Genomic DNA, 27,249 nt, shown 5'->3' with positions numbered 1-27,249 from the left:
GTCCAGCTTGGGCTCAGGTCATGATCTCATGGTTTGTGAGTTCAAGCCCCACGTCAGGCTCTGTGCTGACAGCTCAGAGCCTGGAGCCTGTTTTGGATTCTGTGTCTCCCTCTCTCTGCCCCTCCCCGCTCGTGCTCTGTCTGTCTCTCCCTCAAAAATAAATAAACATTAAAAAAAATTAAAAACAAAACAAAACAAAATCGGAATGGTTTGGGATCTCCTGAATCTGTTTTGCGAGGGGAAGGTAAGAAAGAAAAGAGGGATGGATTGCCCTACAGTCAGTTATATTGGGAGATGCATTTCCTCTGAGTGTGTGTACATGTATGCACACACACATGCACATACAAATACCAAGAGTTCTCCTGTCCCTGAAGTCTCAGTATTACTTATAAGCCACATAATTTAGATGAAAAGAATTTAACTCATCCCATGAACTCTTTCAATGGCACCATAAAGCTAAAATTTTTAATCTGGAAGGACCTTAAAGATTATCTAGTTCAACAGTCCCTAGGCATTTGGATTTAATGGACCAGTAACATTTCAAAAAAATTTGAGTTCTAACATAGGGTGTCCATTTACCTTAACCAGTAAGGACAGTAAAACAAACACACACTGAAAACAACAACAGCAAAACAAACAAACAAAGATAAACCTACCTACTATCAGCAACATTTCCAGGAAATAATTTCAGAACTTAAAAACTAAAATTAGCTTTGTGACAAACGTACTGAACTACCAGCATTTGGGTATGACTGATATCTTATTTTGTAAAAAAAAAAAAAAAAAAAAAAAAAAAAAAATCCAGAGAGGTACATAGCTTGTCTGAAGCTTGTCTGGCTCGAGGCAGAACCAAACTCTTTTTACCACAACACATTACTTTCCTTGCTCTCCTGGATAAATCATGTTGATGTTTCAAAGAGATCCTCTCGAATTTAAGAAAAATGTTTGAAAGTAGGGTACACGGTAGTTCGCCATAAATCTGAAAAGCTGTGGGTGAGTGTGGAGTGGCTGGGTCAGGATAAAATTCACCCATGGGAAGAAAAAGAGAACAAGCGATGGAGTATAGGTAAAGAATTTTCAAATACTTACCATTACACAACTGCCCAAACTAAGGTGCTGAAGCTCTGAACAGAAGTTCAAAATGCTGAGCAGTGCTGTTTGCTGCCATCGGGGACCACATTGGCGGCAAATATGGAAAGCGAAAGAAAGTGAAACAAAGAGGAGAGGTCAATTAGACATTAAAGGTTGTCACCGCTTTTCTTGAAATAGAGCTCAAACCCGAGGTTACAGACAGCACAAATGCCATTTAATGAGTCCCCAGGTGCTCCCACCATTGATTGGCTTGAAGTCAAGGTAATCATTACTAGTTTCCATGTAAGTCGCCACTTCGTAGATGGTTTTGTGGGCCCCACAGACACCTATGTTCCCTGTGACCTCTCAGCTCATCTCCCAAAGGTAAGCAATTTGAAAGTCTGGTTAAGACCGAACGGCAAGACAAGCTTAACAACCCCGCCCTCAAAAAAAAAAAAAAAAAAAAAAGTAAGAAAACAAAAACCCAGAGAGGCCTGGTGACACTCTGAAGAACAGCGGCAGTTCTGACATTCACTGATCAGCTGCCGCCTGATGGAGCTGCCAATAGAGTCACCCCAAATCAGGATTGAGCTGGTGACGTTAATGTCAAAGGATTCTCTTTGCTGACAAGGATACCAACAACCATTGAGCACCTGTCACTAGCAACATGCTGACTGAAACATATATAACGTGCACTTTCTAGTCATGTTCCTGCCATTTAAGCCCATCTACTCTGTGCAATGAAAACGGTCTCACCACTGAAGAAACCCAAAGATATGCTAGACTGCTACATAATCATGGTACCTAAAATATCTCTAGTCATAAGTTCATTTGATGAAATGCCTGCCATGAAAAATTACCAAAAAAAAAAAAAGCAGCAAAACATTCACATTTCTAGTTTTCTTTTTTCTATTAGGACAAAAAACTACTCGAACTAACATGGCAAAATTTCTTTCTAAACATTTCAACTAAATCGTATCTAAAAAAAATGACGATGACACTGTACAACCTCTGTTTAATCTGCTCCAAGTGTTCAAAACCTGAACAGTATTAGCTGGAGAAAGGACAAAGAATGTGTCAATGATGATACAAAACATTAGTTCGAACCCAGGTAAGATTTTCCCAGAGAAAATAATGAACTATATCAGGTAAAATAAACTTAGTTAAGGCAAAAATAAAATAATAGTTACAAGAGGTCCTAGAACAAAACTAGACTTAAGACTAATTGTTTCACTGCTGGGCATTTCTTTAAGCAAAATTAAAAAAAAAAAGTTTATATTCATTTTATGACTTTATACCTAAGTTTCAACACAACTTATCACATTTATAAGACAATCCCATCTAGCTCTCAGAATGTTGACATTAGAAGAGATCTATCAAGATAAATTAATTTTCTGCTTCTCCATAATACTTAGCTATTTTAACTTACTAACAGATAGGAAAATGACATCAGGTTTGTTTTTATTAAAATACCAGATCCCTATGACAAGGTTGCTTGATAAGACTTTCCCATGAGCAAGATCCAGGACATATTAGAGAACTTTTATAGAGAATTCCATATATTCTTGTCAATTCAAAATTATAAATGGCTCCCCTTCCCCCACCCCTATACGCACACTCCATTCAAGAACTTGCTGATAATTTATTTTTAAACTATTTACAATGGCAAACCTCAGGTATATGAACAAGTACAGAATCCAATGAAATGAATACCCAGGTAGCTGCAACTCAGATTTATCAAATCTTAGCATACTGCTTTGCTTATCCTTATTTATTTGTGAATCCCTCCATCCATTTATATATTTCCTTAGAGGTAACCTTTATCATCACTCAGTGCTTAAAAACATGATTGAAAATTATATAATTTGGGGCACTTGGGTGGCTCAGTTGGTTGAGGGTTTGACTCTTGCTTTCGGCTCAGGTCATGATCTCATGGTCATGAGACTGAGCCCCATGTCAGGCTCTGCTCTGGGCACTGAGCTTGCTTAAGATTCTCAGTCTGTCTGTCTGTCTGTCTGTCTCTCTCTCTCTTTCCCTCTGCAGGGAGGTTTTATATAAAAACAGGGGTTTTATATAAATGTGCACATACTTTTGCATCTTCCTCGACAATGTTTGTGAGAAATTTGTCCGTGTTGACACTCACAGCTTTAGCTCACTGACCTGTTAACTGTTGTATATCCTATTACGTTATGCAACATATATTCCCATTTGGTGAATATTTAGTTTGTTTATAACTTTTACCATAACAAAGAATGTTAAAATAACCATTCTTATATGTGTTTCCTTGTGCATTTTATAGAAGAGTATTTCTCTAGAGCACATGCCAGAGGAAGAATTTCTAGGTGTTTAGGTATGCTTAAACTTTATCAGATTTTGCAAAACAGCGCTCCTGAGTGCCTGCGTCAATTGACGTGCCCACTAGCAATGCAAGAGCGCTGGGTCCCACATCTTTGCCAACATATAATCTTTTCATCCTTTTTAATGTCTGCCTATCTGATGAGCATGGAATGTTAGAATATTTATTAGTATGATTACTAGTGAGATTGAAGATCTTCTCATATGTTTATGGGCCACTCATATCTCCTGCTCCATACACTGCTTAATCATATCCTTTACTGATTATTTCCATTAGATTGTTCCTTCCTTCCTGACTTGTAGGAATTCTTTTCCATGCTGGATACCAATCATTGTCAGTTTTATCCATTACAAATATCTTCTCTAAATCTAACACGTCTTTTGCTTTATTTATAGAATCTTCTGCGACATGAAACGTCAAATTTTAATATAGTCACATCAATCTTTTTCCTTTATGTTTGTATTCTGTTGTCTTCTCCAAAAGGTCCCTCTTTACCCAAGGGAGAATATTCTTTTTTTCTTCTTCTTTTTTTTTTAAATGACACCATTAAAGTTTTTCTTTTTTACACTGGTTTTTAACCCAGTGGTAACTGATTTTTATACATGGGAGCATATCAAATTTCATTTTTTCCTTAAGAACAACCAGTTGTCCTGGTTCAATTTATTGAAGATTCTACCTTATCCACTTATTTGCGGTGTCTTCTGTTATATTTCAAGTTTCCATATGTGTATGAGTCTATTTCTGGGTATTTTGTTTCACTTGTCTATTTGCCCTTCCCCTGTACCAACACTTCAGTCTTTCCTATTATAATCTGGAATGAGTCTATATATGTGGTAAGGCAAACACCTTTTCCTCATTCTTCAAAACTCTTAGCTGTTCTTGATCCTTTGCTCTTTGATATGAATTTTAGAAACACCTTGAGGATTTTAGTTTACCTTTTTAAAAGTAATACAAAAAGATTAGTTTTTCTTTCTTTCTTACCCCATGGTCAATACAGTTGGTCCCTGAACAACATCAGGGTTAGGGATGCTGACCTCTGCACAGTAAAAACTCTGCAGGTATAATTTTTGACCCCCTATATCCTAACTACTACTAGCCTACTGTTGACGGGAAGCCTTACCAGTAACATAAATAGTTAATTAACACATATTTTGTATGCTGTGTGTATTATATACTGTATTTTTACAGTAAAGCTAGAGATAGTAAAGTGTCATTAAGAAAATCATAAGGATGTCGGGGCGCCCGGGGGGCTCAGTCAGTTGGGCGTCCGACTTCGGCTCAGATCATGATCTCACGAGCCCCGTGTTGGGATCTGTGCTGACAGCTCAGCCTGGAGCCTGCTTCAGATTCTGTGTCTCCCTCTCTCTCTGCCCCTCCCCCGCTCAAGCTCTGTCTCTGTCTCTCTCAAAAATGAACATTAAAAAAAATTTAAGAAAATCATAAGGACGAGAAAATACACGTACAGTACTGAACTACATTTATTGGAAAAAAAAATCTGCACATAAGTAGACCCATGCAGTTTAAACCCAAGTTCTTCAAGGGTCAACTGTATTTACTTTACTGGCATTTTATCAATTTCTGTGTCATTAACTGTCTATTATATCTGATACCTTCTCACTGAATTTTTCTTCTTGTTGAAGAATATTTTTAAGAGTTCTTTTAGCGAGTGTCTGTGAGTGGTAAAACCTTAACAACACATATTTATAGAGTAGTTACCAACATGTCAGGTACTGCTGTAAATTACATACATTGTTTAGTCCTCACAACAACCCTACACACTTGTTTAATAAATATTTATTGAATGTCTACTCTGTGTTAGGCACTGTTTACACTTGGGATATATCAGTAAACACAGCAGATAATAACCTATAAGGTAGATACTGTTATTCTCATTTATAAATTAGGAATCTGAGTCACAGAAAGTTAAATACCATAGTTAGTCTTTAATTTTCGCTCCGTCCTGAGTGAAAATTTAGCCAGGCTTAAAATTTTAGGCAGTCTAATTGTCTTCCTCTGTAAGTAATATATTTTTTCTCTCTGGGGGCTCTTATCCATTTATCTCATATTCTGCAATTTCATCACAATGTGTCCAAAGATTTATTTTCACTTATTCTGTTTGGTATCCTGAGTGAACATTTGACTGGAAGACCTCCAACTGTCATCATGAAAGATGAAGATTCTTGGGGCGCTTGGGTAGCTCAGTCGGTTGAGCATCCGACTTTGGCTCAGGTCATGATCTCACAGTTTGTGGGTTCAAGCCCCACATCAGGCTCTGTGCTGACAGCTTGCTCAGAGACTGCAGTGCAGCCTGCTTCAGATTCTGTGTCTCCTTCTCTCTCTCTGCCCCTCCCCCACTCATGCTCTGTCTCTCAAAAATAAATAAATATTAAAAAGAAAGAAAGAAAGAAAGATGAAGATTCTTAACAATCCTTTTTTTCGAATATTGCTTCTCTATCATTTGGTCTGGTTTCTTTTCTTCTGGAACTCCTATTACATAAACATTTGAGTCTCCCAAGAACCAGTGCCCAGAGTAGCTTAAAAAGTATGTTCACAGTTTATTCTATACTCCTTCCTTTCAGAGATGGAGCTCACTTAGTTCCTCTCCCTTTGAGTGGGGGCTGGATCTAATGATTTGTTTCTAACAAAAAGAACATAGCAGAGTGATGGTATGTTAGGTTATTGTGATGATTAATTTATGTGTCAATGTGCCTGGGCCACAGGGTGCCCAGATATTTGGTCAAACATTATTCTGGGTGTTTCTGAGAGGGAGTTTTTGAATGAGATGAACATTCATCTACAGATAAATCAGCAGACTGAAAGCAGATTACTCCCTAATGTGGATGGGCCTCATCTAACCGTCAAAGATCAGAATAGAACAAAAAGCTGACTCTCCTCCAAGTTGAGAGAATTCTTCCTGCCTGGTATCCTTCAACCTGGGACATCAGCTTATTCCTGACTTCAGACTGAAACTGAAACATTGACTCTTCCTGGGTCTCAAGTCTGCCAGCCTTCAGACCAGAAACACTGGCTCTCCTGGTTTTCAGGCCATTGAACTTGGACTGAACTACACCATTGGTCTCTGAGTCTCCAGCTTGCTGACTTATCCTGTGGGCTTTTTGACTTGCCAGCCTCCATAATCATGTAGGCCAGTTCCTTAGAATAAAGCTATACACACACACACACACACACACACACACACACACACACACACACACACCCTCTTATTTCTATGTCTTTGGAGAACCCTGACTAATACTGTTATAAAAGGCTATTGCTCCTCTTGGTTCCCCCCATCTCTCAGTCAGGAAAAGCCAGCTGCCATGTCAGAAGGACACTCATGAGGCCTATGGAGAGGCTCGTGTAGAGAGAAACAGAGGTCTCTGGCCAACAGCTAAAGAGGAAGTCTGCTAATAGCCATGGGTGTGAGTTTGGAAGCTGGTCTTCCAGCTGCAGTTAAGCTCTGAGATGAGTGCAACCTTGTTGGACACCCTGAGCCCAAACTATCCAGCCAAACAGCTCCCAGATTCCTGAGAAGTTATGTTAGATGATGAATGTCAGCCTTTCCAAGCCACTCAGTTTTGGGGTAGCCTATAGATAACAATAAATAAATAATACAGTGACTAGCACATAGAATAGACACAGTATATATTTATTAAGGCAATGAACAGGATTACTATGAGGATTAAGTGAGGTGTATGTGTGCATGTACGAATGTATGTGTACGTGTGTGTATATGCGTGTGTGTGTATATACATATATATATTTAATGCATACAAACTACATATAATAGTGCTTGACATCCAAAGCTTTTACAAGTTTAAGTGCATTCCTCAAACCTTTCTAATTTAGCAATATCTTTGTGTCCAATTTAGAACTTAATTAATTTTTTATTATAATGACTATCATTTATTTCCTAGATTTCTAACTAGCTCTTTACCACAACTACTTGCTCTTGCTGTTTCACTCTATGTTCCATAATTTCTTGTTCCATTTTAAAGGATGCTTTCATTTACTTCTTTGAACTCCCATCCCCTGACTTCACTCTTTGTATTCTTCCCTGTCTAATGGTCTTGCAGACTGCCTCTGTCTGGAACCAGGACTTTTCCTTTTTTTTCTTTTTTTAGAGGGAGAGAGAGACAGTGAGTGAGCATGAGGAGAGAGGGGCTGCTCCATGCTCAGAGCCCTGACGCAGGGCTCGATCCCATGACCCTGGGATCATGACCCTGGGATCATGACCTGAGCTGAAATCAAGAGTCAGATACTCATCCCACTGAGCCCCCAGGTGTCCCCAGAACCAGGACTTCTACTGAAAGTGCAGTGGTCCTGCTCTGCAGTGGTACCGGAGATACTGCAGAACCAGGAGAGGCTTGGCTCAGTTCTGACAATGAGGTACAGCCAATGCCAGGTCACTATATACTTTTTGTTGTATGTGCCCAGGCCCAAATCCCTCCTTTCTCTAAGATTTCCATCCAACCCCTGGGGTGGCTTGGACAGTCACGTAACACAGTCCCCTGATTCTGACTACACCCGTGTTGGGACAGTAAGATTCTCTTTTATCAAGAGATGAACTCCTGTTAAATCAGTTCTTCTAATTAAAGGTAAGAGTAAGACAAAAAAATGTATTGCCAAGAACGCCGTATTAATCTGTCTTGACTATTCCTTTGAGGAGCCACGTGTATTCCTTACTGTCTAGCTTACCGATTATAATTTTGAGGCACAGACAATACACTTCTGAATTCAAATTCTCATAATTACGTAACTACGAAACATCTTGTGTAAAGGCAGATGCATTCTAGAGGAATTACAAGCCGTGGAAGAGGAATTCATGGCATACTATACTTACTCATGCAAATATTGTACAATAACTTACAGTCTGCACGTTAAATTGGGAATTAAAAATTCATTTAATGGTAGACAGAACTATTATTTTCATTCCTACCTTAAAGAAGGAGCTAATATAGGATAAAAGATTCATGTTGAATGACATCACACATCTTTGCTAAGTAAGAGCTGTGAGACATGCTGAGACCACCACACGAGGGGATGGAGGTGATGGCTAGGGGGAACAAGGATGGCCTAGGAAGAGATGCTGTGAGGAATATATCAAGGAGTCAACAGAGATCAATAAAAGGGCCGACAGGAAGCACTGAGGTGAACAAGCACAAGTTTACAGTTCCATGACTTTCTCCAGCAGAGCTCATGAGAAGCCCGAGACTGTGGGAGTACCCAGGTTTAGAAAACACAACAATAGTTTGCAGTCTCTCTAAATCCATTTAACCAATTTCCTCCTAGAAAATGTTTAGGATCTTCTCTATGCTGTTAGTATTCAGAATTAAAGTTCTGCTATTGATGATGAAGCAAAGAGAAGAAATTCTTTGTTTCCAAATATAAAAGGGCCTGATTTGGGAGAGACCACAAACTCAATGACTTAGAGCAGGAGTTGACAAACTACTGCCCCAACGCCAAATCCAGCCCACTGCCTGCTTCTGTAAATAAAGTTTTACTGGAACAATGACACACCCTATCATTTATGTATTGTCTATGGCTATTTTTACACTACAACAGCAGGTTGAATGCATCTGCACTTACACATATGACCTGCAAGGCCTAACACATTTACTATCTGGGCCTTCACAGAAAAAGTTTGCCCACCCCTACTTAAGAGAACAATTCTATCACACTGGGTACTTGCGCTTCTAGAACACACAAGTGGATGGATTAAGGCTACATTAGCAAGTATGCCGTGAAAAAGGCATTCAGAAATAAAAAAGTGAAAAATCGTATGAACCTCTGACTTAAGACTTAAGACATCTATTAGGTCCTAAAGTCCACAAATTCTGCTGGTTAGTTCAGTAAAATTCAATAGGAACACAAGAGTAGCTCTATAAAATCAAAATACAATTTATTTAAATAGCTATCAGCTTTAATAATGCAAGGCAGGAGATGCGTTTTCAAATGAGTTTGTCATTTTTAAACAAAGGCCAACCTTATTTTTTTTTTTTTAAATATCCAGTGACTCTTTTAAATTTTTTTTTCAACTTTTTTTTTTTTTTGGGGGGGGGGGACAGAGACATAGCATGAACGGGGGAGGGGCAGAGAGAGAGGGAGACACAGAATCGGAAACAGGCTCCAGGCTCCGAGCCATCAGCCCAGAGCCTGACACGGGGCTCGAACTCACGGACCGCGAGATCGTGACCTGGCTGAAGTCGGACGCTTAACCGACTGCGCCACCCAGGCGCCCCAAAGGCCAACCTTATTTAAATTGCCCTGGAAAGGAATCCACTAAGGAGTGACTGGATCCATGTTAATTTCTCCTACAGAATTATCAAAACATACCCTAAGTGAATGCTGGCATCTAGTAGTAGAATATATGTTCCTAAAAAAAGAATCCCTTTGCATTCCACCTATAATCTACCTACTAACCCTGTTCAAAAGCTCCAAAATCCAACAGATAGCTATTAGTCACAGAGAATTATTATTAATGCCTCTCCCTGCTATAAGGAAATTTAGTAAGGGGTAAAAGAAGGAAATTCAAATTTTCATTCACATTTTTTTTAGGAAATGCTACCCATACACTACATAACCTTCTATCCTCCAGACTTTGAAAGTACTAAGGAAAAATACTTAGTAAGATGGTAACTGATGTTTATTATACTCACATATAAGTTTTAGACAGTCCAGGTTTATGGCTTAGTAGAGTTCTACTTATCATACCGTGTACATTTCATAATACAGTGAGACATTGGTTAATCAATGTTTGCAGTACTGTGTTTACCACTTTACATTAATACAGGTTTATAGTTGTTATAACTAGTTTATGACCTTTGTTGCTCAGTTAAAATTAACTGTTGCTTATCTTCAGTAAAGAATTTAACCCTTAATTATAACACTCTTACTATAGGAAGATAGGATTCCAAATCAGTATTCTCTAACTCTACGAAAATGACTCCTAGAAAGCATTCTAAAGGAACATTATAGGGGCACTTGGGTGGCTCAGTCGATTAAGCATCTGACTTCCTCTCAGGACATGATCTTGTGGTCTGTGGGATCAAGCCCTGCATCGGGCTCTGTGCTAACAGCTCAGAGCCTAGAGCCTGCTTCGGATTCTGTGTCTCCCTCTCCCTCTCTGCCTCTCCCCTACTCGTGCTCTATCTCAAAACTGAATAAACATTAAAAAAAAATTGAAGCAACATTAAAATAAGTTTATGTATTACAGATATATATTAGCTAAAATATAGAGACTAGTGACATCACCTGATCACAAACAAATGTACATTCACTGACCATGATATATTTCAAACACAACAGAGTAACGAGATGGGATTTTATACAAGTATATTCCCTGCATGAGTATTCATAAATTTGCATAACAAATATCACCAAAGAAATCCAAAGAACACAATCAATTAGTAGAATTTAAAATACACATGTATGTATGGGTGACTGACTGGCTGACTCAGTAGAGCATGTGACCCTTGAACTCTGGGTCATGAGTTCAAGCCCCACATTGGGCATGGACGTTACTTTAAAAAAAAAAGTATACACTGTATATATGAATCTTTCTTCAATTTAATTTTTTTTTGCCCTAGTATCCCAATCTCAATAAATTTGAGGAAGGTGAATATGGAATCAAAGTTGAAGCATTTTGAGAACTATTTAAAGCACTTGAAACTAACTATATGCAGAAACAATCACCATTCCAGAGTATTTCAGTTCAATTACTTTATAGAGATTTGCTATAAACCATCTACTGCAAATTGTTCTCTTTTATACAGTCCAAATGTACAGTACAGTATAGGTTATACAATGATACATAATCACAACTTGAAAATAATTTTGTCTTTTATACCTTAAACTTTAAGATCAACATTGTGGTGGAAAAGTTAGACTTCTCATTGGTTTCTAAAAAGAAAAGGTTAAAGACCATAAATGACATAAATTAATAAAGCTCTTACACCTACCTTCGAGGAAAAAAAGGAAAGCTTTCTAAAACTAACTAGAGTTAAAGCTACCCTAGACCAAAGACTCAGAAATTTGGCTATATGGTACAAGTTTCAAAATAAGGTTCAAATAATTTAAATTCCAAAAGCCCATCTGTGTGACAGAACAAAATCTAAGACTAAACCACACATGTTTGCCTTGCTCTGTAGTCTCATTTCAGAACCATTTTACTATTGTAGTGGATCTCTCCTACAATCATACAGTTGAATGCATCTTTGCTCACAGATGACTAGGCTGATCAATTTCCGTATCAATCCATAATGGGTGATAGCAGATATCTACAGTCACAAAGTCAGGGCAGTTTCCACACCAGCTGGACTTGACAGTAACCTTACTGAGCATATAAAAAAAGAATGTTTCAATCAGAGGGGTAGAAGGGCTGGACCGTCAAAGAAGCATGTAAGAGGAGTCTGAGGCATATGCTGGTTGACACTGTTCGTCTAAAGAGAGTGTACTAGTGCAAAGACTTTATCTTCTTTCCTTCCTGTTGAGATGAAAGTGTCAACCTGTTCTGTGCTGATGCCTTCAATCATTTAAGTCACATAACTAATTCTCAGTGTTCTCATTCTAAACTCACCAAGTAAGTCTTGTAACTATAGTTTCCCTAGTGGCATGCCAACAGTGAGAGAATATGCTGATCAGCTATCTCTAATGAATGATGTCCTTTCCAGGTAGATTTCTTCTACCTGATTTACTGGTGGATGATAACAAGTCTGACCCCCAAGAGATGACACGCTCTCTATATCCCACCTCACTGCACTGACAAGTTAGGCTTCTTGACCCTGAATGAACCGCAGCCTATTCTCTCAGGCCACATATACTCAACCCCACCAAAAGCCTCATATTCCCACTGGAACTTCTATAAAGCCTATCAGGATAAAGAAAAGTATAGATATATTCTTGCCTGGAGACATATATTAAAGGCTTTAAAAATTGTTAACTTTAGTATCTGATAGTTCAGTTATATAGAAGTTATTAAAAATCTTAACTTTTAAGCTATTTAAGAACAAAGTAATTATTAATCTTTTTGTTTTATGTGTTATATTAATCTGTCTGAAGTGGACTGCATTTTAGGTGGCAGTTAGCTAATGGTGCCCTGCATTAGTCAATTTACATGACCAGCATAGGTTTTTTCTGTTTCAGTTTCTCCTCTTGGTCTTGGTTGTCTACACTGACTCTGTTAAGTGAGAGGCCATCCCTTTCATTTGAGTTTATTAGCTGCACTGGTTCCATTAAAGGAAAGGCCATCCCTGCTTCTACTTACCAGTATAAAAAATGTGCTCTTTAAGTCAAGTAAGAATGCAGTAAGGAGGCCACCATTATCTCTGTGTCAAGAAGCAAATTCATGTCATTAAATCAAGCCAAACTGTTTTCAAAAGACAGTGTATATATCTTTAGTGGGAAAGCCCAGGCACTTTCATCAATAGACGGGGGTCAGATGCATTTTTACCTACATATCTACTCTGCCAAATGAACTGGTACAGAAAGCAGAAAATACAAGGAGAGTGCGGCTATCCAAGAGAAGTAAAGATCAACTACTTTTGTCGTCTTCTAGCTGATGAAGATGAAGCCAGTGGGGTCCTTGAAACTGTCGTCCCTGCCTAGTAGGCCAAGTAAACAGTTGCTGAACCATACTTTCGGATTACTATCATACACTAGTCCCCCACAATACCTATAATCAGTTTTTTCACTTCTTCAGATTCTTTCAATTTATGCTCTATCATTCTTGAAGTGAGGCAATCAAAACTGGATGCAGGTGTTCCATTTATAACTCCAACTTTTAAAAAACACACTTGGTTTTCTTGTCTGCTGCTAAGCAACAGAATGACATTCTTACTGAGCTACTATCATGCCCCATCTCACACCCATTCCAGATATTTTTTTTTCTACAAACAAAGAAAAGGTAAACAGGTTCAAACTTCCACCGCTAATCCACATTGTTTTAGTAAATGCACATGACCTCTCTCCAAGACACTTTCTATGCAATATGTGAAAAAGTTGTTGTTATGCCATCCTTTACAAACTGCATTAGTTTATTAAGGCTGCTACAACAAGGTACCGTGCACTAGGTAGTTTTAACAACAGAAATTTATTTTTGCACAATTCCGAAGGCTAGAAGTCTGAAATTGAGGTGTCAGAAGGGTTAGCTTCTTCTCAAGCCTCTCTTCTTGGCTTGAAACTGGCCATATTCTTCCCTTGTTTTCACATGCTCTTCCCTCTGTGCTTCTTTGTATCCTAATCTCCTCTTCTTATAAGGACACCTGTCATATTGGATTAGGCCCCACCCTGATGACCTCATATAACCTTAATTACCTCTTGAAAAACCCTTGCTCCAAACACACTCACATTATGAGGTACTGGGAGTCGGACTGCAACATATGAATTTTAGGGAGATACAATTCAGCTCATAACACAAGTATTTAACAGTAGGTTACAGATACATGTCCCTTTAGAAGCAAAGAATTGTATCTTCTAATTTATTTTCAAATGGTTCAGGAAAAAAATTATGCGTATGGTAAGGGAATCTACTTTTTATGCTACATTTCTTTAAGTCTAAAATTAGTTTGAAATTAAAGGTTTCCTTTTAAGTATTTCAAGGTCTATTTAATGAGTTAAATTTTTACAGCCCTCCTCTCACGAAAAGACATCATCGTATATGGCAGGAGAAATGCTTGCAATCAGTGTTTATCAAACATAAAAAGAATCTAGTGAACAGAGAAGAAAAGGACCAAAGGGACTGAAACAAAGTACGCCCCATCTTTATACATCTATAGCTTTAGTATATATAATATACTAAATATATACTATAATATAGCTATAGTACATACATCATTATACATTATAGCTACCCTTTTGTCATGGATAGCAGAAGATCCTAAGTACAACAAAGCTTCCTTCCTGTCTGTTCTAAGTTCCCACCTTTTGCCTAACAAATCCACCTAAAAGATCCACCAAATTCATTACAAAGAAAATTACCCTATTTATCAACCCACTTCACTAGTCATTCTGGAATCATACAGTAAACAAGGCCTAAGTCTTGGCTGGAGGGTCATTTCTCCCAATAAGGTTGCACAACAGACCATTCTCCAACCAAGCACACACCTGTGACGTTCTTGGATGCATGTGGGCTTACTGCACACCAGCCTGCTTTGTCTCTCTTTATCATAGTATTAGCTTGTTCTTCACTAGGCATATGTTTACTGCTCTTTGCATCTACTGAATTCCAACAAGTGTATACCACTGACTCTGCAAATAGCTTATTTAGTGATGTTTTTTGGTTGATGTTTTAAGAAGACATTTGTTATTTCTCTGATGAAACCAGTTCTCATCTCAACCCTAAACACATCTAAAAAATGAAAAAGATCTCATGAAACAAATGAACAAAACAGGTTGAACTATATTGCACTATCTTTTAGGGCTAAAACTTCTGAACAAATACAGATCTGTTCAAATATTTTCTTCTACATTTTTCAAGTTGCAGATCTAACTGTCCATCTGTTCAATAGATATGCTTATCTACTAATGAAAAAATGAATTGATAAGAGATAGCTATCACTCATTCATTCAACAGAAGTTTACTAAATACCTACTATGTACATTCACTATAATGAACGCTGTTCTATGCACTAGTCGTGAAAAAAAGTAAACAGTCAAAAACATGGTCCTTCCCGTCAAGGAGTTTTTAATTTAGGAATGAACATTCCTTTCACCAGAAATAAATCAAAAGGGTAAAAGAGATAATTCAGCCTCAATCTCCCTTCACACATGATGGAAAAGATACTTCTATTTAGGAAGATATACAAGAATACTTGACGAAGGTGGGAATATTTGTGTAGGACTATGCTGGGTAAATCTATACTATTATTTCCACAACGATACAGGTCCATCTAATTTATAAAGTGTGGGTTTGTTTTTTTTTTTTTAAATACATATGACCTAATTTGGTCTTTTCAATAGTTTATGTGATAGGGTAAGTTTGGCTTTTTTTTAATAGATAAATAAACTTTTAGCTTAGTACAAGTGGCTTACCCAAACACATAAATCTTTTAAGTGGAAAAGCCAAGATAAGGACTGAGTTGTATGACTTGGGTCTATGATACAGACTAAATAACAAATATCTTTTCAGTTTTTAAATTATCAAATAGTGTGTGAATCAGATACTTGAATCCTACTGCTAAGCAAAAGTTTTAATCATAGCTAAAGTCTCAACAAGATCCTACTGCTGCTTTCTCTCACTTCAGGGTACTGGCCATAGTCAGCCAAAGCAGTGGGACTGGGCAGAAAATCTTTTTTTTTTTTTAATTTGATAAACTTGATTCATTGTAATTTGTAAATCTAAGGTGTACAGTGAGTGACTTTAATACTTTCATATATTGAAATGCAATTACAATTGAAATATTTGTATTGTATCATTACAGTATTATTGTCTATACTCATTATACTGTGCATTAGATCTCTTAAACACCGTCAATCTTACCCTCCCCCCACCCTCTATCCCCTGGTAACTACCATTTTATTCTGTTTTATCTATTTATGGGTTTGACTTTTTTAATGAACTAGGCCAGGTAAAGGTTGGGCTCAAAAATTGGTGACAATGGCACTGGGACTTATTTTAAGGTTGCTCTCAGTGTACTACCAAAGCAGCAATCAAGCAATATGAAGGATATGAACCACAATACAACCCCAGCTCCTGACAAAGTTACAGCCTTGATGGTGAAATCTGTCGGGGAGAGAGAAGCCCACTGCCCTGGGCTCACGGCCTGTTTCACCGCTGGCTCAGAAGGGGCCACGTCAGCATGTCAGGATCTATCCACTGGCATATTAGGCAATTCTCACCTGATTATACTTTCATTCTCCTGGGTTCTCAGTCTTATTGAGTAATCAGAACTGCAACATGCCTGGCTATGCCTAACAACTTAGGAACATACCACCTAGACATCAACAACACATAGTTTTACCTGCTAAAATTATTTGGGGGATTATGTGTCCCAATGCTACTGTCCACTAGGGTATAACATTGAGAAGTGGCCTATGGAACCCATTTGCTTAAAGCATTATTATGTATTGATTCCACAAACTATTACTTAAATTTTCTAAATGTAATTTAAATAATTGTTATTTATAAATGCAGAGCAATTAAGACTTCAAAATAAGTTTAGTTATAATGAAAATAAAAGACAAGAATTCCACTTCCTTGTAGAAGTTTCAACTACAAAATATTTATAGAATATAACTTACTAGTTTGCATTTTACACTGGATCACGATGTTGTGTATGTTAGTTACAATGTTATATTTCCTTACCAATTGCAAATCTTTTCTAATAGGTAGTAAGGAAAAATCTCTACTTTAAATAGAGGCAGTCAAGTTATTAGAATAACCACCATTCTGTGCTTTTACATAGCATACAGTTTTAACTATGACACTGAGACCACCAAACTTGTTCAAATCCTGACTCTAACATACTGCTCTGTGTCACTGGGAAGGTTACTAATCTTTTGGAACCTTCATTTGATCATCTGTAAGATGAGAATGACACCTACTTTCACTGGACTAGTGCAAAGAATTAAATAATACGCAAAATGTCTAGGACAGCAAACAGAATACATTCAGTAAGCTTTCCCAAACACTGGGGCTAAAACCCAGGTCTCCAACATCCTCTAAAGCTTTGCTCACTAGGCACACAGACTTAAGTCTTATAAAAATGGCACAGATGTATTATGTTTATTAGTGTAAATTATATAGAGGCCTGTAAAGTATAACTCTACGACACCATCAATCTGATCTCTCTGAAGTTAAATGCTATAACAGACTCAACATTTAATAATACTAACTTTTGCTTATTTAAAAAATTTGTAGAATTTAGAAAAACAGGTGAAAGTGGCACTGGATAATTTGTATTGCTTGTTAAGAAAAAAAAAAAAACTCTCCCAGGAAGTTCAAATTTGTTTTATTTTTTTCTTCTCATATATTTCCTCAGAGCAGACAGAGGCATTTAAAATTAATTGCTGTTCCTTTTTTTCAAAACAGTTCATAACATCTGAATGTACTGCCAATGATTACACGGGAGGTTCAGAGAGAAGCCAAGCCCCTAAATCTTGTCTTATTCCCTGTTTGTTCTCCATCCACCAACATCACTGAGTGTAGGACAGAAGTGTACATTCATGGAAGAAAGAAGGGGGTGACATAATGCCGTGCCTAAGTGACAACGGAGGTGTTTGCAGATTGGTATGAATGCCAGTGTTGTAGCTTCTGCTTGTTTTAAGAGACCAGAGGACTGTGCTGCCTTCTCCCTTTATTCCTGTGACCTACTGAGTGCCCACGTCAGCATCTGATACAGATCCCAAGGATGAGAAGACACTAGAAGTGAATACTAAGTATAGGTAGAGAGCACTGAATATAGACTTGAGAAGCAATAAAAGTAAACACTGCCTGGGTAAATTTTTCCCAATTTTGAATTTTCCCATTTACAGCACTCAAATGGCATTATTTTTATTTTACTGTAAGTTAACTGTAAATCATTAAAATGTAACTTTATAAATTTTTTATACACTCAATGTCAGAAAATTGTATAAAATAAATGTATAAATTATTTTTATAATATTTTAGCAGATGGAACTACCACACGAATTTTATTTAATGCATTCCTACAATGATTTTACATCTGTGTTTAAGTAACCGAGGGAAGCTGGAGATGATGCTTGCCATCTAGAGTTAGATATGTATAGATCTCCACTCTGGAGATAGGAAATCTTCTCAGGCTTTTACAAATCACACTTCTTAAAAAATATACTCGTATGTGGAATTTAAGAAATGAAACAAAGGAACAAAAGAAAAAAGAGACAAACAAAAAAAAAAAAACCACACTCTTAAATACAAAGACCAAACTGGTGGCTGCCAGAGGAATGGTAGACGGGAGGATGGGTAAAATAGAAAAAGGGGATCAAAAGTACACTTAACACAATGAGCACTAATGTACAGAATTGTTGAATCATTATATTGTATCCCTGAAACTAAGAAAAGAAAATGAGTTTAACAATATATAGTCATATTCTATCAGTTTCTTGAGGTAAATTAAAGAAAACTGGATTACTTCATGATTTCCTGACACTTAGATATTGTTGATATAGAACATTTCAAAAGCATCCCACAGGCTATACATTTTTTAAGGTATCTAATTTATTTTTTAAATTAATCAATTAATTTTTATTCTCAAGTTAGTTAACACACAGTGTAGTCTTGGCTTCAGGAGTAGAACCCAGCGATTCTTAAAAATCACCGTAGATGTAAGGTGCCTAGCAAGTTAGTATAATTTCTTGTTTTTATCCTATTTTTCTTCCTGAAAATTCCCTGAATAATTAACTGTGCTATATTTCTTCTTAAAGTTAAATTTCACTGGAAAATTTTTAAATGAGGCATTATCTTGCTCAGAGGACCTCAGACTTTATAGTACATAGGCCAATAAAAGAGTTAATATATCAGTAAAAATAAGGTATGGCATAATTTAAGAATGGACAGACCTACCCAAGAAAAGATAGCTGACAATTTTACACTCACAAGTGGTAAGTCATTTCACGACAGACCAATTAAAACATGGGCTAACACTATACTTAAACACGCATTCAGGGATAACGGCCCTTGTATTTCACAAAAGAAGAATCTGGGAATATGAGAGACTGTGTGACTCAACCTAGATCATGAAGCTTGTCACTGGGCCAGAACCAGAATAAGTCTTCTTTCCACTATACCAGGTTACCGGTTAAACTCTGGCTAAACATTGTGCCCCAAACTGAAAATACTGTATTAAACAGACGCTCTTATACTCACATACTTTCAGGCTTCCATAGATTAGAAAAAACGCCATGTCTATACAAGGGTATATACTCTGATCTACCAATAAAAAAGGCTATATATCCAGATGGTTGTATAGGTCAATTCTAGAACAGATAATTCCCATCTATCGAAGCTATTCCAGATCAAAGAAAAAAATGGGAGTTTCCCATATCATTTTGCTGCGTTGTCATAATCCTAGCCTCAGACCTGATAAAACAGCAGGAAAAGGAGAACTACGGCTCAATCTCACTTAATAAAGCAGATGTAAAAATTATTTATAAGTATAAATCCTTAAAAGATACTAACTATGAACCAGGCACTGCTATAGAACTTCATGTATAGTAAATCATTTAATCCTCACAAAAACTCTCTGTGGTGCATACTATTATTATCTCCATTTTACAGAAGGGAAAGCTGAAGTACAGGAGGTCAAGAAACTTCCTCAAGGTAACAATTCATAAGTGATAAAGCTAGAATTCAAACTCAGGTTAATTTGGCTCCAAAATATTAGGAAATTAACCCAGCTTTGTATTAAATTAAGAACATGTAGGGAGGCAAGGACTATTCGACATAAGTCATTATATTGAGATGAAAGAAAAAAGATGAATGTATCAATGGAGGCTTAATATACATTTTTGATAAAATATTCTTAAGCAAGCAAAAATTATAAAGACTATTTATCAGAAAGCAATATCAAACAACATATAAACCCAGTAAGCTGCATGAGGAGTTGTCTATTTAGTTCGATACTAAAGTTCCAGTGCCTAAAACAGTACCTAGCACACAATAGTCAAACGTTTGTTGTATAGATGTTTTTAAAATGAAACATTAATGACATTCTCACCACATTAAAAATAACACCGGTACACCTGTTATGACTCTTGCTGCACATTATTTATTAATTTCTATCTAATAAAGCAACACTTTAAATATTAAAAAAGACAAGGTATAGTAATTTTGAGATTATGTAATCGTATCATTAGAAAATCCAAAAGACATAAATAAAAATTAGAACAATTATAAGCATTCAGGAAAGTGAGCAGATACAAGATAATGATACAAAAACAATGAACTTTAACAATAACCTATTAAAATTAAATAGAAAACAGTACCTGCGACTACAAAATGCAAAAAATAAACCTTTTAACTAGAAAGATACAAAACCTAAGTGAAGAAAACAACAATACGCTCTTTCTTGGACATAAAGCAAGGCTTACATGACAGACAGGAAGCCTTATTAAAAAGCAAAATGAAATAAAACGAATACACTTCTGATAAAATCCCTTGCCAAAAGCTGTAAGTGGCAGAAGAATATACAAGGATTTAAAAAAAGTTTTAAAAGCTTAGAAATGAGACTTCCCCCACCACAGAGTAAAACACGCTACAAAACTACCATGATGGTACTATTATCACTACTACTGTTACGTGCAGCTAATGTTTATTGAGAGTTTACTATGTTCTAGGCACCCTTTAAGCGCTTTACATGTAATTTAATTCTCACAACGACCCTAATATCTGTATTTTTAGTCTCTCCATTTTAGAGAAAAGGAAACAGAAATACCAGAGGTTAAATACCAGAGGCTGACTAAGGTAACACTCAAGACAGGCAAGAGTTCGCTATAGTGGGAAAACTACCGGTATCCCATTTTGGAAAAGTAATTTGGTTATTGTATTCATTCATTTAATAAATACTTATCAAAGAGCCAATCTTTACCAAGTACTATTCTAGATGTTGGAAACCCGGCAATGAAAAAGACAGACAAGGCTCCTACTTTCGTTAAAATTTATATCCCAGTGTAAGGAGACAGATAATAGCAAGAAAACAAAATCATTTCAGAGTGATACAGATGCTAGAAAGGAAATAATACTGGATAAAATGAAAGGAATGAGCCAGAAAGGGGCTACCTTTTTATCAATGTCCAAGAAGTGATCTCTGAAAAAAAAAAAAAAAAATACTTGAGTTGAACACTGAGCTAAGAAAAGGGCAGCCATGTAATAAGCTAGAAAACATTCTAGACAGGCAGAAGGGCTGGGACCAGATCAGAATGTTCAAGTACCAGAAAGAAGGCCAACATGACTGAAGAAAAGTAAACAAGTATATGACAGTAAGTGGCCCCTAGTAGGTCCCAGCCACATACTCTTTGATCCAGTAATACCACTTACAGGATTCTATCCTACAGCAATAACAGCATGTATATGCAAATTTCTGCACAAAACAATGTTATTGCTAGATAGTTTATAAAAGGAAAACAATTGGAAAAACCTGAATGTTGATCACTTGGGAAATGGCTGAATAGATAGATTATGGTATAACCTACACTACACACTTAGTGGAAAGTGTCAGGTGGTATATGTAGAGATCTGGAAAAAAGTCCTAGAGATGTTACATGAAAAAAGAAAGTAGGTCAATATACATGACAAGATTCCATTTTTCATTAATGAGCCTCCTAAAATATGGTATCAAGAATTTTAACTCCTAAGTCTGGCCCTGGATAAATTCCACTTTGCTTCTTAGCCCTCCTGCATACTATCATTCTGCCTCTTTTTCTAATTCATTCCCTGCCAGCATTTCAGCTCATCTCAGCTCATTGCTTATTACATGAACAGTATTACAAAAATTTTAAGAACACAGAGAAGAACCTCTTCCTATAATTATAAAAACAACACAATACACTTGAAATAATTTTGAAATGACTGAATCAGTTCTATTGATTTTAGAATAGTCAGGTGGCATCATAATCTATTTAAAAATCAGAAAGCACATTATCATGAGCAATTACAGGCAACTAAGTATTCGGTTGGCTATCACAGTAGCAAAGACATAAAGGATGGTTATTCTTACCTCTATTTTTGTTCTATAGAGAACAAGTCGTCTAAGACCGCATAATTTGGCAATGTGGTTGAAAGCTTGAGGTGGTAATTTATCACAGGATGAGAGATTTAAGTCCTGTAAATTTGGACACATCTCAGAAATAATCTCCAAGCAAGTTTCATTAAGAAAGTGGCTACAGGATAATTCCAGGCGCACTAATTCAGATCCACAAACCTTTAGAAACCTGTAAAAACAATGTTCCATGTGAATTTTGTAAAACTAAATGATACTTTTACAAGTACACTGGAATTACCTCAACTCTTAATAGGCACCTTCAGAAGAATGGATTTCTACTAGGGAAAATGTAAAGCTCGTTTCACTTAAATTCTCATTTACTGCTTACCAAAATAGGCATGATTAGGCTAAAATAAATCAACCCGATATGATAAGATGTATTCACATCATGGAAAAAGTCAGCCAATGCTAAGTGAAAAATTAAGAAAGCAAAGAATGCATTTCTCCTATCTATCTAAAATTCACACCTGAGTTTGTAGAGCCAAAATCCAAAAACATAACAAAACTCTTAGAAGATATTTCCCCCTAAACAATATCCATTCAGTGCTGGATAATTTACTTTGAATATGACACACAAAGTGAAAGCTTTAATTAAATGACTTCAAAATACATCAGACTAACCTCCTCTTAACTAAGGAAACGTGGAATTGGTTTAACCATACTATTGTAATGTTCCTTATGTTTGTTACTATTTACCATACTGATGCTGAAATTATTACAAGATATTCAATTGCAGCTTCGCGTCAAGTACACAGAAATTATTCAACACGGTGGACATAAAATTCCGTATCAGACTGGTAATAACAATATTTATCTTAGTTGCATTACAGATGGCGGGGGGGGGGGGGGGAACAGTCCCGTCCATAATCATCATCTGAAAATAATATAAAAGGAGATGTGAGTCTAAGAGTATCTGAATCCATGAAACTTTATCACCTAAGCAAATTGAACCCTTAAGTGTACCAAATCATCCCTGTCCAGGTCTCTCGACATTTTCTTGCCTATGACAATGTCACATCAGTGACATACTGTTAGTTTATTTATGCCACATCTTTTTTCCTCATTAGCTTTCAAATACACATATAAAATAAAACTGACTAAATCAATCACGAAAATAAAAGAAATAACACTAAAGGATTAATTTTTGGCCCTGTTCCACTACTTCTAAGCATGTGACCTTGGAAAAGGCATTTACCCAAGTCTTAGCATTTTCTCAGCTGTAAAAGGCAGACGAGAATTACATAACAGCACTCACCACACTGCCTCATGGTTTTGAACATCAAACAATATGTGAAAGCAGTTGGTAAAGGTCAAAGCACCCCACAAACATTAAAATAAAAGTTAAATCGTGGCCAACTCACATTCAAACAACAATAAAAAAATTCAGTTGCTACCAATTTATTTTAAATGTTGAAAATAACTATTGCCCACATATCTTATTTACACCTGAACGCCATTTATTCTCAATCCAATGCAATATATGTTCTGTTCTCCCTAAATTCGCCCTTTCCTTTTAAATGCCAAATTCAGTGCCCTTTCTTTTCAGTGCTTGAATTACTTGACTTATTGTGGCATCTTGCACAACTGCCCATCCCTTCCTTAAGATTCCCTGACACTCCTCAAGCTACTCCCTCTCCCAGATTTCTTCAAACCCATCCCACTACTGTTACCTTTGCTAAGTTGAATTAGGTAAACTGCAATTTGCATCAATCATGTTCATTAATTCATTTAACAAATATTTATTGAGCTCCTAGTATGATCTAGGCATTTCTCTGGGCACTGGGGAGTTAGCAGTGGACAAAACAAAGTCCCTGCTCTCGGGAGGCTTACTACATTTTGGTAGGAGGCAGGCTATAAACAAGTAAATGAGTAAAACAAATAATAAGTGAAAAGTGTCGGGGCACCCAGGTGGCTCATAGGTTAAGCATCCAACTTCAGCTCAGGTCATGATCTCACGGTTCGTGAGTTTGAGCCCCACACTGGGCTCTGCACTGACATTGCTTGGGATTCTCTCTCTCCCTCTCTCTCTCTCAAAATAAGTAAATAAACTTAAAAAAAAAAAATGAAAAGTGTCAAGGAGGAAATAAAAGCAAGGAAGGGCAACAGGAAGTATCAAGGGTAGATAGGGTGGTTGGAGACACCTCACTGAGATGACTCAAGACCCAAAGGAACTAGCAGTATAAGCAAAGCAGGTATCTGGGAAAGAACTTTCCAGGCCGAGGGAAAGGCAAGCACAATGGCTCGGGGGCAGGATACCACACAGACTGAGGAAATGTGAAGAGACTAATGCGGGAGGTACAAAGTGAGGGGGAGATGAAGCACAGGTCAGAGAGATAAGAGGCAGTTCATATAGTGTCTACATTTTACTTTGAGGGGGATGGCCTTCTCAATCATCAGAGGGTCTTGAGCAGAGGAGTGACACAAACTCCTTGTGTTTTAGCAGGATCACTCTTGCTTCTAGGTAGAGGAGAGACTCAAGGGGAAGAGGAGTGAAAACGGGGGCAGTCAGGTCACAATATTCAGGAAAGAGAAGATGGTGCACGAGATCCAGGTGGTAGCAGTGAATGTGGTGCTCAATATTCAGGTTCTGGATCTACCTCAAAGGTAGGCAATGTATACTAATTATGACAGGGGAGCCTGGGTGGCTCAGGAGGTTAAGTATCTGACTTCGGCTCAGGTCATGATCTCACGGCTTGTGAGTTCCAGCCTCGCGTCGGGCTCTGTGCTGACAGCTCGGAGCCTGGAGCCTGCTTCGGATTCTGTGTCTCCCTCGCTCTCTGCCCCTCCCTCCCCTATCCCTCTCTCTCACTGTCTCTCTCTCTCCCTCAAAAACGAATAAACATTAAAACATTTTTTTGAAATAAATAAATAATGACATACCTCTATACACTGAATTGAACTCAGGCTCATCTATTCCTCAACTACTACTTTTTTTTTCTCTCTCACTTTTTTTTTTTTTTTTTAATCTTTGTTTATTTTTGAGAGAGAGACAGAATGTGAGCAGGGAAGGAGCAGAGAGAGAGGGAGACACAAAATCCGAAGCAGGCTCCAGGCTCCGAGCTGTCAGCACAGAGCCCGATGTGGGGCTCGAACCCTCAAACCATGAGATCATGACCTGAGCTGAAGTCGGATGCTCAACCTACTGAGCCACCCAGGCGCCCCCCCTTTTTTTTCCTCTTAACTACAATTTCCTCCCTTACTAACTTATTTATATTGAGCTTTATAAGCTGCCTCAAATTCCACTTATGAAAATTTGAATTCCACTTATGAAAATTCTTCCACTTGAAGAATTTATGTTTCCTCTATTCTTAAACAGACTAAATTCTATGGACTCAGGGTATTTTTCCTGTAGGTTAAACTATTCCTAAGAAATGGGACAAAATTAACAGTTTTCCTAGCTTTGGGTATAAATAATAGTTATAGGTGGTTCTTCGTATTTTTATAAACTAGCAACCTAGAAATGGACGTAGGGTTTCAGAGAACCTATTTTGCTTTGATACTTCTATAAATATTTGAAGATTATAGAAGTTAAATGAGCATATTAACTCTTAAAATCTTTTCGCATCTTATCTCTTGAACGTCTTCATTATTTGGCAAAGTACTTTGTTCTATAATTCTTTCCCAAATTGGACTTGGAATACTTGGACATCCCTTTTCTCCTTACTCCCATTATTGAACTTTTCTCCTCTAAAGAATTTACAGGCCAATCAGCAGAAAACCAACCGGTTAACAGACTAGAAAACTTCCCAAATTGATTTAATGAATGGTAGAATTTGAAAGCACAATGAAGATAATGATCATGCCTGTACTACCTTTCTGACTTTCCCTCTCTCTTTTATATTACATATTTTCAGTGTGAGCAGATTAGTCAATATCCCTATACTCTGTTTTCCTGAACTTATAGGATCTACACTACCTAATTTTTCATGATCTCTCCAGTTCAAGAAGGGAGAAGTAGCAGCAGAGTCAATTAATTAGCTGAACACAACTCTCGTTTCTTTCCTTAATGCTCCTCATTTAAATTTTATTTTAATGCATAATTACATGTATGTTTTTGTCTTGGTCATGTATTCATTCATCTCAATCATGACACTGGTCACTCAAAATGAGAACTAAGCTTCTTTATTTCCTACAGCCTATTCATTCCACGGTGTGAATTCTCATAAAGTATTTCTTGATATTGGGGGTATTATGAGAAGACTTAATTTCACACGAACAATCCCAAACTAGGTCTCCTGCTATAAGAAAAGAAATAAATGGCTTATCCTTATGTGGTGAATTAATTTGTCCAGAGTAATGTAAGTACATAAGAAGTAACTTACTAAATGGAAACTTGCAGCCTAAAATAATAAAATCATATGAATGAATGATTTGAGTTTACTCATCAAAATAAAAGACACTAATCCTCACACTTGCCTGATGTATAAAGATAAGGGGAGAATTAAACACAAATATCTATGGCTTCTGATTCCTAATTGTACATTTTGTTAGCTGACTCTCACTGAGTTTTATAAAATAGCATTTTTAAGATAATCTTTAATCCCATGTAATTTGGAACATTATTTAATACATCTGATCCAAAATGAAGCCGTTAAAAACAAAACTTGCTGGCAGGGGAAAAAAGTCTTAAAGTTGTCTCCAATCTCTGGGAATTGGACATTCTAAAAGACAACTGTATAAAGCATAGGTAGGCAACTGAGTAAACAAATAAACAGGCAATGAGCTCTTTATCCCATAAAATTGTAGCTCTGTGTCAAAACATCTAATAAAGTTCTAGAAACTAAAAAGCATCCAAGAATGTTTTCTAAAGGAAACAATGAGAGGAGTCAGGGGTAAAAATCTCTGCATAGCTGAGGTGGAGATCAAGGTGATTAATTTGGGCAACTATCCGAAGAAAAACAGTAGTGGAAAAATAAACCTAAGGCTTTTTGAGCATCAGAGTGATATGATTAAGCCTCAGAGCACAAACAGGCAGGGGGGCAAAGAAATATCCAAGACTTTAGGGAACTGTATTATAAAAGAAAAGTGGAATTATAAAAGATGTGATTTTAATGAGTAATGATATGCATGAGCAGTACTTGAAGTTGCAAATCACAAATCTGG

General features: G+C 37.0%; 1 protein-coding gene across 3 annotated transcripts in view; it reads right to left on the bottom strand.

Annotated features, from left to right (window-relative positions):
* FBXL4 (F-box and leucine rich repeat protein 4) overlaps positions 1–27,249 on the bottom strand; it is an 82,342-nt gene that overhangs the window by 16,415 nt on the left and 38,678 nt on the right. For all 3 annotated transcript variants that reach the window (XM_019442922.2, XM_019442923.2, XM_019442921.2), the window contains 2 exons: positions 22,102–22,315; positions 1,090–1,161 (listed from right to left, as the gene is read on the bottom strand). In XM_019442922.2, the coding sequence (XP_019298467.1) occupies positions 1,090–1,161; positions 22,102–22,315 (286 nt within the window). The remainder of the gene's footprint in view (positions 1–1,089; positions 1,162–22,101; positions 22,316–27,249) is intronic.

This window comes from Panthera pardus, unplaced genomic scaffold (genome assembly GCF_024362965.1).
Source record: "Panthera pardus isolate Hobbes unplaced genomic scaffold, ASM2436296v1 HiC_scaffold_17, whole genome shotgun sequence".
Taxonomy (NCBI): Eukaryota; Metazoa; Chordata; class Mammalia; order Carnivora; family Felidae; genus Panthera; species Panthera pardus.
This window is presented reverse-complemented; position numbering and strand designations above follow the sequence as displayed.